Genomic DNA, 16,151 nt, shown 5'->3' on the forward strand with positions numbered 1-16,151 from the left:
TCTATATCCTTGTTGAATACTTGACTGTGCTACTTCTGAATCTTTGAAATCTTTTACATGTAGAACATGTGGAAGCATCAATGCTGAGTTGATAGACCATGATTAGTTTTACTGGCTAGGCATTAGTGCCAATTTGCTTCTGCTTATTTGAGTTTCACTGGTTTATCCTGCTTTTGCATTTGTGAAATATGGATCCTTTTAACTCAAGGTCTTCTTTCCTAACCTGCATCTGTCTGCCATGTCTAAATGGAATGACCATGCTGCATTGCTGCTTATGATCAAACTCCATTACTATGCAAAAGCATCATTGCTTACTGGCTGGCTTATTATGATTTTGAATGTTATTTTACTTGTGCAGTGGAAATCAAGCTTTTTTTTTTTTTTTTTTTTTTTTTTTTTTTTTTTTGTGATTGCAGTGCTGCACTAATTATTACCTAATGACATTTGACATTTAGAATAGTGCTGCGAGAATATGATGTTACTTTCTTGTCTTTTGCTGATAGTTTACGTATGAATTGTTATGCTACAGGAGAAGGCTAAGAAAATCCCGCAATTTACAGCGGAGCTGTTGAATATCACCAAGCAGTGTGAGGTCTATCATGCACAACTGCAACTTGCTAGCAGTTCTGAAAGATGTGGAGGACCAGAAGTTGAAGCTTTCTGTTAAAGTCCATAATGTAAGACTAAATTTGACAGAGTAAGTTGCCAAAAAAAGAAAGCCAAGGATTTTCTTTAACTTGGTTTAGATATTAGTCAATAAGGAGCAAAAAATTATTTTTAAAAAAAACTCATATGAAACAAAATGTGACATACTTCTAATTATGTATTGATGTGTTGTGAGGTGCATTCGTATTATAGACAACGCATCATGATAGATGATAGTCGAAATGCTCTTTTACAATCAGAATGGTTGCTAATTTTATCATTCCTTGCATTCTGCAGCAAAAGGTTCAACCAGCCTTTAGTCTCCGGCTCATCGCTTGCTAATGGTACCGTCAGTGAACAAGTGTTTTAGAGCTTCACAGTTTCACTCTCTTTCTTCCCACACAAGGTGCAGAATTGCTTTTTTCTCTCTAAAATTTATGCCTTGTCTTCTTAACTGTGGTTTGGTTTTGAGTTTTTGGAGCATTATAATCTAGCTAGAGCCGGAGGTGGCCAGAGGTCTCTGTTGTTCTGAGATCACCTGACCCAGTCTGTTGCTAAGACCTGGCCTAACGTGAATCTAGCAAGGCTGGTGTGTGGTTCATGGGCCTAACCTTATAAAAGTCAGCCTGGCTCTAACTGGCTTTTAAAGCCCAGCTGGTTTGGCCTGGCCTTGCTCTAATAGGCCCAGAAAAGGCATGTTAACTGGTCCAGCCCAATTTCTTTACCAGCCCAATCCTAGCTCTCAAACCCACAGCCTGGCTTTGCTATGAACTAGTCGATACTGAAAGGCACACCTAAACCGATTCGTTACTTCGTTCCACTGGCCACTTTTACGTACATCTCATATGCCACCTATTGTGCAGAGTCCAATGTTAGTAATATCCATTGTGTGGAATTTTCAAAAAATATACGTAGTACATAACTTGTTTGGTTCGCTTGATTTTTATATATACTAATTACTTTGAATACCACTGATCAAAATTGAAAAATTAATTGATTTTCACTGATTAAAACAACTTTTACTTAATTACTATGGAATACTAGTCATTTATTGTACGAGGGCACTAATTTTTTTACTAATCAAAATTGATTTAGAGAGAGTATAACTAATTTTTACTTATTGGAATGCAACTAGATTTTTATTGATTAATGCTTTGTTTTTATTTTTTGAGGTGAAGTGAGAGGGGTAGGTAGAAATGCAAATATACAAAGTTAAGTACATTGAGTCGTCCGTATGTAGACTATTTTAATACGAAGTAGTTCAAACAAACCCTCGGTGAGTATGAAGGAACACATGGGTGTTGCAAATAATACGGTAATGAATCTCCTGGTCGTTCGGGTTGTATATTTTCACACTTCTAAATCACTCAGTTCACCATGTGTTATGTTCATACGACTTATGAGTAGTATATTAGTCCATGACTTATCATTTCACAATAATTAAAGCAGTATTGTAATGACCAATGTCATCGGAAGCCGTGCAGTTTCACTCGTCCGATGCCATTGCTGCACTATCCAATCACTTTTCGCCATATATATGTAAACTAACCAATAATCACAGTAAAAAATAAGCAATGGTAGTTAGATAGTTCAAGGATAATGCTTATATGTAGCCCTAAGGGATATGTATAGCATTTTCTTAATATTTATACTCCGTATTTCTGTAATAAACTATAAGCATGATTAGTCAATGATAACAACCAATCATCACACAGTAAAAATTAAATTAAGTGAGCATAATATTTTATCTACAGTAGACTGAGCATGATTAGTCAAAGATAATAACCTGCATCCAATCACCATTCGCCAGCTCGCAAGTTAACAACTCAGCCACACATGGTTAAATAAAAAAAAATAGTAAATAACTAATTAATGGTAGAAGGTGATAGACTTGTATTCTTATATTATAAATAGTGCTAGTTTAGTATGGAGTTTATCACACATTCTCACTTGCACTTTACAGTCATTAGATTTCCTTGTTTTCTCATCCCTTTGTCTGCTTATCTCACTGAAACTCCAAATGGCTGAGTTCGGGATTTGCCTTGCTGAAAAACTCATTGAAATTATCGGGTCTGCGGTCATCAAAGAGATTTGTGACATGTGGGGTTACGAAGCTAAACTTGATGAGCTCATGAAGATTGTCTCCGACGCTAAGGATGTGCTCCGTGATGCTGAGGCCAAGGTGCAGCTCCCCGACAAAACACGCCGCTATATTGAGGAGTTGAAGGATGCAGTCTATGATGCTGATGATTTGTTCGATGAGTTCTTAACCCTTGCTGAGTTGAAGCTCCTGGATGGCAACAAGGATAATAAAATCCTTGGAAAGGTATGGCGCTTTTTTAAATCTAAGAAATATGGAATTAGTGAAGCTCACAGAATGTCTCGCCAGGTTAAGAAAATTAAGAAGCAGTTGGATGCTATTGTTAGTGACCATAAAAAATTCGATCTTAGTGTAGATAATAATCCTATTAGTAATAAGAGGGAGGAAACTTGTTCTTATGTGGATGCAAAGATTATAATAGGGAGGGACAACGATATAAAGGCTGTCATTGATATGTTGTTAGGTCCTAATGATGTTAATGAAAATTTTCGTTTCGTGACTATCGTAGGAATGGGAGGATTGGGTAAAACTGCTCTTGCCCAACTTGTGTGTAATGATAAAAAAGTTGAAAAAGAGTTTCCGGATCCCAAGTTAAGGTTGTGGGTTTGTGTCTCTGATCAAGGTGGGGAACAATTTGATGTCAAAGTTATTCTTTGTAAGATTCTAGAATTAGTTTCTGGTATAAGGCTTGATCGTACCTCCACATTGGAATGGGTGCAAAAGCAATTTCAAGAGCAATTAAAAGGAAAAAAGTACTTGCTTGTTCTTGATGATGTATGGAGTGAAGATTGTGAGGAATGGCGTAGGCTGCAGAGCTTCTTAACATTGGGCCAAGAGGGTAGTCGGATTATAGTGACTACACGTTCGGAGATGATTGCAGAAATTATTGGGGAAAAATATACGCACAAGCTGCAAGGTTTGTCTGAAGAGAACTCTTGGCTCTTGTTTGAGTCTGTAGCATTTAACAAAGGGGAACAAGAGCAAGTAAATTATCTTGAATTAGTTGATATCGGGAAGAAGATTATTGAAAATTGCTCTAATACACCGCTTGCTATAAAGGTGGTAGGAAGCCTTTTATTTGGTCAACCTCTGAACAAGTGGCAGGCATTTGAGCAGAGTGGGTTGGCTGGAATTGAAAAAGGTGGTAATAAAATTATGTCTATACTAAAGCTTAGTTACCACAACCTTAGCCCTTCTTTGAAGAATTGCTTTAGCTATTGTTCATTGTTTCCCAAAGATTATCAACTTGATAGGAAGGAGTTGATTAGCCTTTGGATGGCACAAGGATACATTGTGTCCCTGGACAGAGATCAAAGCATAGAAGATGCTGCAGAGGAACATTTTTTGATTTTGTTGCATAGATGTTTCTTCCAAGATGTAATGAAGGATGAATATGGTGTGATATTCAGTCAGTCAAAATTCATGACTTGATGCACGATGTTGCTCAAGAAGTGGGGAAGGAAGAAATTGGCGTGGTAAGTTCTAATACTATTAGAGTGAGTGATAAAATTCGTCATGTGTATTATGTCGGTGATAGTTGTCCACAAAGTTCCTTACTTGAGAGTAAAATTCGTTCTTTTATTTTAAGTAATGATATAAGAGGTCTGATGGATCCAAAAATTGGCAATTGTGTTTGCCTAAGGGTGTTGAACTTGCAGTTTGCAGAGATTAGAAGTATACCCAATTCAATAGCTAAGCTACTGCATTTAAGGTATCTTAACTTATATTGTAATAGTAGTTTGGAGGTACTCTCTGATTCTATTACTAAACTACATAACCTCCAGACATTAGTTTTAAACACTTGCTATAATTTGAGGGAGTTGCCCAAAGATTTTAGCAAGTTGGTCAAACTTAGGCACTTGGATTTAAGTGGCTGTAGTGAGTTAACTGGTATGCCTTCAGGCATGGATAAATTAACTAATCTTAGATACTTGAACTTAAATCTTTGTTGGGGGTTGAGTAGTATGCCTTCAGGCATAGATAAGCTGACTAGTTTGAGGGTGTTGCCATTCTTTGTGGTGGGTAAAGGTGAGAGGGTTTCAGCTGAGGAGCAAAATATAGGACTCAAAGACCTAATAGGCTTGACCAACTTAAAAGGTGGCATAAAGATCGAAATCGGTGAAAATTACGTGAATGATGGAGAAGGAGACTATTTGAGGAGCATGAAACATCTCAGTGAGGTTCAAATCGTTTTTTATAAGGATGAGTTACAGTCCTTATTACAAATAACGAGGAGCATGGATAATGATGATGGATGTTTAGAGTGTGAAGCTGTGATGGAAAAGTTAAAGCCACCTTCTAATCTCAAGGGGTTCATCTTGGAAAATTATGAGGGCACAACTATTCCAAGGTGGGGTAGAGCAGAGGATGATTGGGCAATTTCTTTCCAATACCTTGTCAACATCGAGATTAAATTTTGTAGTGAGTTGGAGCAGATACCATTGTTAAGTAAATTGCGCTATCTAAAATCCCTGTCATTTTGGAGCTTGCTGAAGTTGGAGTATATGGAGAATAGAAGCAACAACACTAGCAGGGACGGAGAAGAATTGACCACATTCTTTCCCTCCCTTGAATCTCTTCAGATTAGCGATCTTGGATGTTTGAAAGGATGGTGTAGGGGAGAGGAATACAAGGCTGAGAAGGATGATGATCATATCTTGAGTAGTAGATTGACATTTCCCTCTCTCTCAAAATTGATGATTGAATATTGTTATAACTTGACGTCGTTTCCCTCCTGTCCAAGCCTGGAAGATTTGAAATTCCGCTGTAACAACAAAAGGTTACCAGTTAGAGTCAATGAGGTTGACTGTGATGGAAAAGGTGAAGCCAGATTAAGGAAGGTGGAAATCGACGAGGTGGGCTATCTCAGGTCAATACACTCACTTTGTCTTACTGTCCTCGACATAAAATTCAATGAGAACGTAGAGTTTGTCAGAATTTGGAGAAGTATTCAAGAGCTGCGCTTCTTCCCTAAGAAGTCTGAATATTTCACTTTGCTCAAATTTGAGGAGATTTGGAAGAGGCGGGTTAGAGCATCTCACTGCCCTGGAGTCATTAAGATTTTACAAGAATGATCAATTGAGCTTCGCTGAAGACGAGGTCGATGATGACGGCATGCCTTGGAAATCCCTTAATCAGAATCTCCGTTCCCTACAATTTAGCTCCCTCGAAAATATGAAAAGTCTGCCCAAGGGAATACAGTACTTGAACTCCCTTCGAAGCCTCACCTTTTATGATTGTGAGAATTTCATTGCCCTGCCTGAATGGATAAGCTGCTTATCGTCCCTTCAGTCCCTGTCAATTAAACAATGCAGTGTCATCAAGTCAATCCCTGAATCAATGCGGAACCTCACTTCCCTTCAAAAACTTATCATTGATAGCTGTTCAGACCTAGCAGAAAGTTGCAAAAAACCCAATGGGAAGGACTGGCCCAAGATTAAACACATCCCCTACATTGATTTTACTCTGTAGCTGATTTGAGTAGGTACGCTCTAATTCATTCTCTCATTTTTTTTGTTTTTATTTTCTATTTCTTAGTTCCCTGCTTTAAAACAGTTTGTCAAATGTTTTCCACTCTCAATTTCTATTTTGCATCTCTTTTTCTTCCTGAGCTAAAATTTAGCATGAGCAACTTTTTTGTGTGTGCCTCCGGGGTGATACTAATTTTTAGGGAGATCCAATGCCTATCTGTTTTCAGTTCCGTAGTCATTCCCGTAGTAAACTTAATAAACATCTAACTAATTTGTCTTTTCATTTATCTTTCTATCTACTTATCTAGCTATAGGCTATCCTTTATTTAAATCTACTACATGCCATTATTTTTTTAATAGATCACAACAGGTACTAGTTTACAGATTTTCGTCTAATACAATAATCTGTGACCCTTTTTTGACTTCTAGGAGGTCATGATTGCTCAGCTTGTTGTGATGGTCACCTGCTGTCTTGCTTATAATCAACTAGCGTAGACAATTTCTTCCATAAATTTAGACCGCAATTGTCCCCCACCTTCAGGTCTCTAACTACTTTTCTGTTCAGTTACATGACTTACATCTGTATGTTTGTGCAGCAATTTTATCTTGTGTGACTGTACGAACTCTGGGCATTTGGGTAATGCTTGTGTGCACATCGGATCAATGATGAGAAGATTACAGCTCACTGGGTTGGATTATAAGAATAAATTCATAGTGAAAACTAGGTGAATTTCCTGACATTTCTTGCATTTTTAGATGCCTAGATTTAATATACAGCATTAGGCGATTATATTGACCAGAGGGTGTACTACCTTATCTTATGTTGGTTTGTTTACCTGAAAATGGCCGCTTATGTTTCCTCTCAGGTACTTGTTGATGAGTATCAGATATGCAGTGTTTTGGTATTAGTCCAATACATGTCAGAGTAAGTATCAAATGCATTATGTTCTTTCAGTTTGCCTCATGCTTGGGTTCTAATTTTTTGTTCTCAATTTGTTAACTCCTTGCCCTTTTATTTTGCAGTGACTTCTTGATGAGGTCCTATGACACTTGTGAAGCTGTCAATGACATAATTCTGTTGGCCCTAGCGTTTTTTTCTGATATAGATTATCCTAAAGTCTATCAGAAGCCTTTTGCTACACCGGTACCTGTGTATTTCTGTGAAACTTAATGCAAATTCCTTTCAGGTAAGATCTGGAACTTTTTGGAACTTACCTTTTTACTAAATTTCGCTGCTTTCTAATATCAAGCAGTGAATACTTATTTATATAATGCCACCTTCTTTCAGAAAGAAGCTCAAGCAGATGCAGACTCTCTGTTGTGAAATGCCTCCTTCAAGAGAATTGATTGCAGTAGCTATGGCTCTCAATCTGTTAACATATCCGTTGGTTACGTGTTCGAATCAGCAAGGCTGAGCTCTATGCCACCAGGTCCATCCACATATCTCCAGTTTGCACGGAACAAGAAGTACATATGTTTCTCGGTGTTATGGGTGTAGCCTACTTGTAACTCAAGCTAGTATGCTTTTATCTTGAGTCTGTGAGTCCAGACTCCAGAAATGGCAGCTTCATGGTTTTTATGTCCAACTTGGAATTCATGAGATGGCTTCTAGAAGAAGCTTGAAGGGGTGTGTTTAATTGTTGTAACCAAAAAGTCAACAAGGTGGATGGAAGAAGCCAGAAGCACACCCACAAAACAGAAGAAAGAGAGAAAGGCAGAGGGTTTCAGAGAAGCTGCTGCAGTTCGGATTTCTCAGCATAAAACTGTTGTTTGCTGCCTTGCCAGAGTATTGACCGTTCACCGTTGCATCGTCTTAAAATTTGTTCAGCTTGTCTCAGAACTCTTTTGTTTGGTGACTTTTTTCAATTTTGCACTTCTATTATGTTTTTGTCTTATGTTTGTATTTGTTAGTTGGTTGTAAAATCTATATAGACTAATTTTGGGTTTCTTTTGCCCTTAATTTTATCATAATAAGAGAAGAAGAAAGGGTGGATTCCTTACAAGTCCCGTGGTTTACTCTTCGTATCGAAGGGGTTTTCCACGTATACATCGCGTGTCCTTGTGATTTAATTCTTCCATATTGCTGCTTGCTCTTGTTGTCCGTATTGGTTGATTTTTGCTTGGTAAATCATTTGATTGCTCTTTTGAGGTGAATTGGGGTTGTTCTTGGTTGATTGTCTAAAACTTGATCCTTGTGGATGTTGTGTAACTACACAGGTCCTACACTAGGTTTTCATGCTGCAGCCTGCAGCTATGTTTGATAAATTCACGTTATCTAAAGTTTGATTTATCCTGATCGGTGTATCATCTTGGATTGATCGAGTTGCCTTTATTTTTGCTACGAGTTTGTAAACCTGAAACAACACTTGATAAAATTTCCGTGCCTAACGAGTTGTTGTCCATGTACACAACATTGACCTCTCTGTGCTAGTTATAGACTGGTAGCTCCGTATGATCGAATTGCAGGCATAATCTATCGGCAAATGTTAGAAGCTTTCAGGAACAAAAATCAAGGCCTTGCTTTATTTAGTAGACTTAGAAAATATATACAGTACAAGTTTGGTTTTATAAGCTTATTTTGTTGTTTATATTTCGACATCCTGGGTATTGGGAAGGCCCTTCCTTAAAGTTAAACCCCTCCTTAGGGTCTTTGTATTGTACAAGATATTCTTTACTTGATAAAAGTTTCTGAAAATCATTAACATATAATAATTTCTCTCTTTTTTTACTTGAGCTTGGATTAATTTAGCATGTGCAACCTGTTTTTACTGGGGCTCTCCTTTTTGTATCAACGGCATGACATTGGATTTAAGCAATCATAGCTGTTAGTCTGCTACTACAAAATTTCCTCTAATACTGTTATTTGTGATCTCAACATGTAGGATATCACATGATTGCTCAGCTACTTGTGATTATCATCTGCTGCCTTGCTGATTATCTTCTAGCGCCTTTAGGCATTGTACTCTATTGATTCGTCTACATTTGTATGTTTGCGTGACAAAAATTTTGTTGATGTGATTATGTATTTGATCCCTAATGTATACCGGACTAGTGATATTTAGTTAATGTTTTCATGCATCCCTAATTTATTAAAGTTTTTACTCCCTCTATCTTTATGTAGGCAAAAATAAATGAGAAATTCTCGTAATGATGCCCGAAAAAAGTGTTACATTCGCCGTGGGTTTAGGGTTTTGGCTCGGAAATTGTGTTATGGTTTGCTTCAGGTAGGAGGAGTGGTGGGTGGCTGGTTCGGTTCAGGTTGGGGTGGTGGGGGAGTGACTCAAGTGGGGGTGGACTGAGTGGTAGTGGTTGGCTTGGTGGGTCAGCCTTTTTATTTATTTATTCTATTTAAAAAAAAAACTAATCATAACAATAATCAAAGCTTTAATTCCATAAGTAAGGTCGGTTATAAGAATAAAAATAAATCATTAGGTTACTGTTTAGGCCAAGTTCATTATCCTAGGCCCAATGACCTAATATTACTAAAATACCCCTTCATATCAGCCCATCATTAATGATTGCAAAGTACAGATTTATCCCTAATCTATCCAACTAAGTACAACCTTGCCACCTGAAAAGACTTTTTCTGAATTCTCTCTCCTTCTCTCTCTGCTTTCTCTCTTTAAAAAGTACGTTTGCTGACTTAAGCGTCAAAGGGGCTTTTCCGGGTCACACCCTCAGGCAACTAACCTACTCTCTTTTGTAGGCTAAAATCTCGGATATCAAGACAAAGCCTTCATATATACCCTTGCTAGGTGGAGCCGAAGGACATTTAAACATTTATTGGACTTAGTTTATAGGACATCTTGATATTATTACCTTAACACCCTTGAGGAGTATTCTGTTTCTAGAAACAATTACAAATACGAGTACTATTTTAGTGTTGCAATTCTATGAGGCTATATTGAGAAATTACCAAAATAAATTGAACTAAATTAAACAATGGTTCCCTTCAAAAAAACATTAAACAATGGTTTCCTCAGAAAAAAAAAAAAATGGTAATTGAATTGCTAGCTAGCCTTCAGTATGTAGTAAGCACAGCTCAGAAACTGGTCGGAACTTCAGATATTTTCCGAAAACTATTCCACCTTCACTCCTCTCGTCTCTCACTTCGCCGTTCGTTGGTTCAAGGTATGTCGCCGGAAAACAGAATTTTATTTATTTATTTTTTTTTAATTTTCTTATATAGGTTCTAGTTACCAGAATTTAATTATATTTTAGGATTGAAAGGTATCACACTGATTGAATTAGGAAATTTGATCCAATTTGTACATCTAGGGTTTGGTATCACAATTTAAGTTAAAACTATTTTTAAGGACACATAAACTTCCTTTTTGCAAATTAATGCTATTGAAATCTTGCAATGGTTGAACCTTAAACTGGAGCTGAGCTAGTAATTTAGAGTAGTTGGTTTGGATTTGTAAAATCACAGATAAAAACTAGTGGTTTTGCGGTTTTGCCGATTAACAGTTAAAAAAAAAAACATGTATTGAAACTTCCATTCAAACCTATCTTCTTGTACGAAAAAAATGTACTAACCGAATAACCATTGTATCATTGTATAATAAAACAAACCAACTTTGCACATAAAACGATAATGTATGTTCATTGGATTTGATCTTGACTTAACTTTGACCTCATATATACGTTAATTTATAAAGTAAAAATGTTTATGTAGTGAATTCTTGCTAGATTTGTAGTAATGTGTAATTTTCATTTTTTTTTTCCATTAAGAATCTAAGGTATTTAACGATTAAACTTTGCACATAAAACGATAATGTATGTTTTGAACTTTTTTCCTCATCTGATTTTGATCTTAATTTATTTTTCTGATTTGATCTTTTTTTTTTTTTTTTATTTGATATAAAATGTATAATAAAGTTTTAAAATAAGGTGAAATAAACATGACATTAGTTAAATTAAATATAACCCTAGTTAATTCATGTCGAGATTCTAGATACAATGCTCATGTATAATAACTTTATAATTCTGCCAATATAACAATACTAGATCATACTCGTGCATTTTGCACGATTTATTTATTTATTTTTTATTATAATGCATAAAAATAGTTTTTATCATTTGTGTAAAAAAGATTATTGGCAATTATTTTTGTTTTTTTGAAAATTGTATAGCGTAGATTTTAAAAAATTTAATAATTGATGACATCATACAGAAAAATAGAGGGAATATTTTTAATGTGAAAATGACACGTATGCTAGTTTTAGGGGCTGATGATGTTAGCAATGATTTGTTTTAATAATAGTTAATAGATATGGAGTACTTTAGAATTAGAACAAACAGTCAAACACTCATGTTACTCCTTGTTACTTCATGTCTAGTTCCACGTTTTTCATGATTCTCCCAATCAATAATTCTCCCAATGATCATGTTACTTCATGTATAGTTCCACGTTTGTCATTGAAAAGAATATAATCGGTCATGATTTTGGCGAAGTCGTGTAATAATATATTACTCCGTACTTGTACATGGTTTAATTAATTTCAAATTTCACCGGAATTGATGGATCTCAACATTTACTTTTGCCAGCTTTCTTACAATGTTCATGTGCTCTTGCTCTTTGCCTTTTTTTTTTTTTTTAATTCTAAAACATAAATGAAAATTCTTTAAAGCAATGCAAGGCCTTGAATACAGAATACCTGTTAATCTATTCTATTGCTCATCATTCCCCTAACCTGCTCATCTATCATTCCACTGATTCCTCACTAAACACCTCAATGGCTGACCTTGGAATCACCCTTGCTGAAAGGCTTATTGAGGTTACCGGGTGTGCGATCATAAAAGAGATATGTGACATGTGGGGTTACAAATCTCAGCTCCAAGACCTCATCAAAACTGTGTCCACCATCAAGAATGTGCTCCTTGATGCTGACTCCAAGCGTGAACTCTCCCACGAAACACGAGGCTATATCGAGGACCTCAAGGCTGCTGTTTATGATGCTGATGATCTGTTTGATGAGTTCTTCACTCTTGCTGAGCTCAAGTTGCTTGATGGCAACAAGGATGATAAATTCCTTAAAAAGGTACGTCGCTTTTTTTCTGGTAAGAAAAAGGAGGTGAGTCAAGCTCATAGAATGTCTCGTCAGGTTAAGGAGATTAAGGAGCAGTTGGATAGTATTGTTAGTAACCATCACAAATATGGGCTTAGTGTTGACTATAAACCTATTTGTAGAAGGAGGGAGGAAACTTGTTCCTACGTGGATGCTGGGGATATTATTGGGAGGGAGGATGATAAAAAGGCTGTCATTGATATGTTGTTAAGTCCGAGCAATGTTCATGATAGTATTCGTTTTGTGACTATTGTGGGAGTTGGAGGATTGGGTAAAACTGCTCTTGCCCAGCTCGTGTATAACGATGAAAGGGTTGTAGCAGAGTTTTTGGATTCCAATTTGAGGTTGTGGGTTTGTGTGTCTGATCAAGATGGGGAGCAATTTGATGTCCAGGTCATTCTCTGTAAAATCCTAGAATTAGTTTCTGGTAAAAGGCCTGATGATACCTCCTCAATGGAATTGGTGCAAAAGCAATTTCAAGAGCAATTCAGAGGAAAGAAGTACTTGCTTGTTCTTGATGATGTATGGAATGAAGATTGTGAGAAATGGCGTAGCCTTCGAAGGTTCTTAACGTTGGGTCGAGAGGTTAGTCGGATTGTGGTAACAACACGTTCAGAGAGCACTGCAAAAATTATTGGGGAAAAGCATGTACACAAATTGCAAGGTTTGTCTCCAAAGAATTCATGGCTCTTGTTCGAGTCTGTAGCATTTGACAAAGGGGAACAAGAGGACATAAATCATTCTAGTTTAGTTGAAATTGGGAAGAAGATTGTTGAAAAATGCTATAACATCCCACTTGCTATAAAGGTGGTAGGAAGCCTACTATTTGGCCAACCTGTAAATAAGTGGCAGACATTTGAGCACAGCGGATTTGCTGGAATTGGAAAAGGTGATAATGAAATTATGTCTATACTAAAACTTAGTTATTACAATCTTAGACCCAGTTTGAAGAATTGTTTTAGCTATTGCGCACTATTTCCCAAAGATTTTATACTCGAGAGGAAGGAGTTGATTAGCCTTTGGATGGCACAAGGATACATTGTGTCTCTAGATAGAGATCAAAATATAGAAGATGCGGCAGAGGAGCATTTCCTAATTTTGGTACGCAGGTGTTTCTTTCAAGATGTAAAGAAGGATAAATATGGTGAAATTGGGTCCGTGAAAATCCACGATTTGATGCACGATGTTGCTCTAGAAGTAGGGAGGGAGGAATTATGTGTAGTGAGTTCTAATGCAGCCAAACTGGGAGATAAAGTTCGTCATGTGTATTTTGCTCATGGTACTTTTTCACAAAGTTACTCATTTAAAAGTAAGATACGTTCAATTATTTCAACGCGGTGTACATTGGATACTTTGGTGTTGCGTGATCCAGTGGATGCACATATTGATAGTTGGATGTGTCTAAGGGTGTTGTGCTTGCGGTCAGTAGGTACAAAAAGGTTGTCTGATTCAATTGGTAAGCTACTACATTTAAGGTATCTTGACCTATCATCTAATTGTTGTTTAGAGGCACTCTCTGATTCTATTACTGGACTACATAATCTGCAGACATTAGATTTAAATTATTGCACTGTATTGAGGGAGTTGCCAAAAGATTTTAGCAAATTGGTAAATCTTAGGTACTTGGATTTAAGTATGTGTAGTAAGTTAAATGATTTGCCTTGCATGGATAAATTGAGTAATCTTAGGCACTTGAATTTAAGTGGTTGTTATAAGTTGAGTAGTATAGATGAATTTATAAGTTGTAGGCACTTTGAAATTAGGGGGCGCTTTGCTGATTTATTTAACTATCCAAAGTTAACTAGTATGCCATCAGGCATTGGTAAGTTGACTAATCTTAGGGTTCTACCATTGTTTGTGGTGGGTATGGAAAAGAGAGTTTCTACAGAGGAACAATGTATGGGAGAGCTCAAAGACCTTAAAGCCCTGACCAACTTAAAAGGTGGCATAGAGATCAAAATCGGCATATTTTACATGAATGATGGAGGAAAAGAGTATTTAAAGGAACTGAAATATCTCACTAAGGTTCAAATCGATTTTGTTGATGGTGGATGTTTAGAGAGTGAAGGTGTGATAGAAAAGCTAGAACCACCTTCAAATCTCAAGATATTCACCTTGTGGAGGTACATGGGTACGACAATTCCAAGGTGGGGTAGAGCAGAGGATAACTGGGCACTCTCCCTCCCACATCTTGTCAAGATCAAGATTTATCGTTGTATCAACTTGGAGCAATTACCATCATTGAGTAAACTGCGTAATCTGAAATCACTGTCACTTGATTCTCTAGAGAATCTGGAATATATGGAGAATACAAACAGCAACAATGCCAATGACGAAGAAGATTTGACAACATTCTTCCCCTCCCTTGAATCACTTAGCATTTGGCATCTCGATAGTTTGAAAGGATGGTGGAGGGAAGAGGAGTTGGTTGAGGATGATGATGACCGTATCTTGATTAGTAGCTTCACATTTCCTTGTCTTTCCAAATTGACGATCTTGAAGTGCCCTAAGTTAACAGCGTTTCCTTCCTGTCGAGGCGGCGTCAGATTAAAGAAGGTGCAGATAGATGACGTGGATCTTCTCAATTTAATAAACTCTCCGATCAATAAACTCCACATATCTAAGAATAACAAGGTGAAGAGTTTGTCAAAATTTGGGGATGTTGTATTCCAGAAATACATCTCTTCCTTGAGAAGCCTTGAAATTTCTGATTGCTCAAATTTGAGGAGACTTGGAATAGGGGGGTTGGAGCATTTCACTGCCTTGAAGGAATTAAAGTTGAGGAACAACGTTCAACTTAGCTTCTCTGAAGACGAGGTCGATGACGATGATATGCCTTGGAGATATCTTCATCAGAGTCTCCATTCCTTGACTTTTGACTACCTAAAAAATATGAAAAGTCTACCCAAGGGAATGCAGTACTTGACCTCCCTTCGAAGCCTCACTTTTGAAAATTGTGAGAATTTTAGTGCACTGCCTGAATGGATAAGCTACTTATCGTCCCTTCAGTCCATGTCAATTAAAAAATGCAGTGCTATAAAGTCACTCCCTGAATCAATGCGGAACCTCACTTCCCTTCAAAAACTTGTGATAAATAGCTGTCCAGACCTAGAAGAAAGTTGCAAAAAAACCCAACGGGAAGGGCTGGCACAAGATTAAACACATCCCTACATTGATTTTACTTCGTAGCTGATCTGAGTAGGTGCGTTCTAATCCATTCACTCATTTTTTGTTTTTATTTTCTATTCCTAAGTTCTCTGCTTTAAAACAGTTTGTCAAATATTTTCCACTCTCAATTTCTAATTTGCATCTCTCTTTCTTCCTGAGCTAAAATTTAGCATGTGTGGCTTTTTTGTAATCATCCCCATAGAAAACTTACAAAGATCTAACTAAGTTACCTTTTCATTTATTTTTCTATATAAGCTATTTTTTTTTTAAATCAACTACATGCCATTATTTTTTTTTAGCAATCACAACAGGTACTAGTTTACAGATTTTCGTCTAATACAATAATCTGTGACCTTTTTTATTTTTAACTTTTAGGAGAGTTCATGATTGCTTAGCTTGTTGTGATGGTCATCTGATGTCTTGCTTATTATCAGCTAGTGTAGACATTTTCAGTTCCATAAATCTAGATCGCGATTGCCCCACATCTTCAGGTCTGACTACTTTTCTGTTCAGTTACATGACTTACATCTGTATGTTTGTTTGTGCAGCAATTTTATAGTAATGCTTGTGTGCACATCAGATCAATGATGAGAAAATTACAGCTCACTGGGTTGGATTATAATAATGAGTTCATAGTGAAAACTAGGTAATTTCCTGACATTTCTCATTTTCTTGCATTGCATCTTTAGATGCCTA

The 16,151-nt window shown here is 36.8% G+C and overlaps 1 protein-coding gene and 1 pseudogene across 2 annotated transcripts; both read left to right on the forward strand.

Moving 5' to 3' along the window:
* Positions 1-999: 999 nt before the first annotated feature.
* On the forward strand, positions 1,000-8,221 carry LOC145560343 (disease resistance protein RGA2-like; annotated as a pseudogene). Its single transcript, XR_014093131.1, has 6 exons — positions 1,000-4,648; positions 4,721-6,230; positions 6,813-6,941; positions 7,083-7,141; positions 7,240-7,403; positions 7,505-8,221. The product of XR_014093131.1 is annotated as a disease resistance protein RGA2-like (transcript).
* Positions 8,222-11,954: 3,733 nt separating this feature from the next.
* Positions 11,955-15,446, forward strand: LOC145560344 (putative disease resistance protein RGA1). The gene is made up of 2 exons (XM_081621599.1): positions 11,955-13,930; positions 14,081-15,446. Exons 1-2 carry the CDS (start codon positions 11,955-11,957, stop codon positions 15,444-15,446), a joined length of 3,342 nt encoding a protein of 1,113 aa, XP_081477725.1.
* The last annotated feature ends 705 nt before the right edge of the window (positions 15,447-16,151 follow it).

The sequence above is a fragment of the Chenopodium album genome, chromosome 9 (genome assembly GCF_948465745.1).
Source record: "Chenopodium album chromosome 9, dcCheAlbu1.1, whole genome shotgun sequence".
NCBI classification, from domain to species: Eukaryota; Viridiplantae; Streptophyta; class Magnoliopsida; order Caryophyllales; family Amaranthaceae; genus Chenopodium; species Chenopodium album.

Coding starts and splice junctions, on each gene's coding strand:
- LOC145560344 (XM_081621599.1), top strand. CDS start 11,955: ATGGCTGACCTTGGAATCACCCTTGCTGAAAGGCTTATTGAGGTTACC. Junction 13,931..14,080: donor TTGGATTTAAGTATGTGTAG/TAAGTTAAATGA, acceptor ATTTAACTATCC/AAAGTTAACTAGTATGCCAT.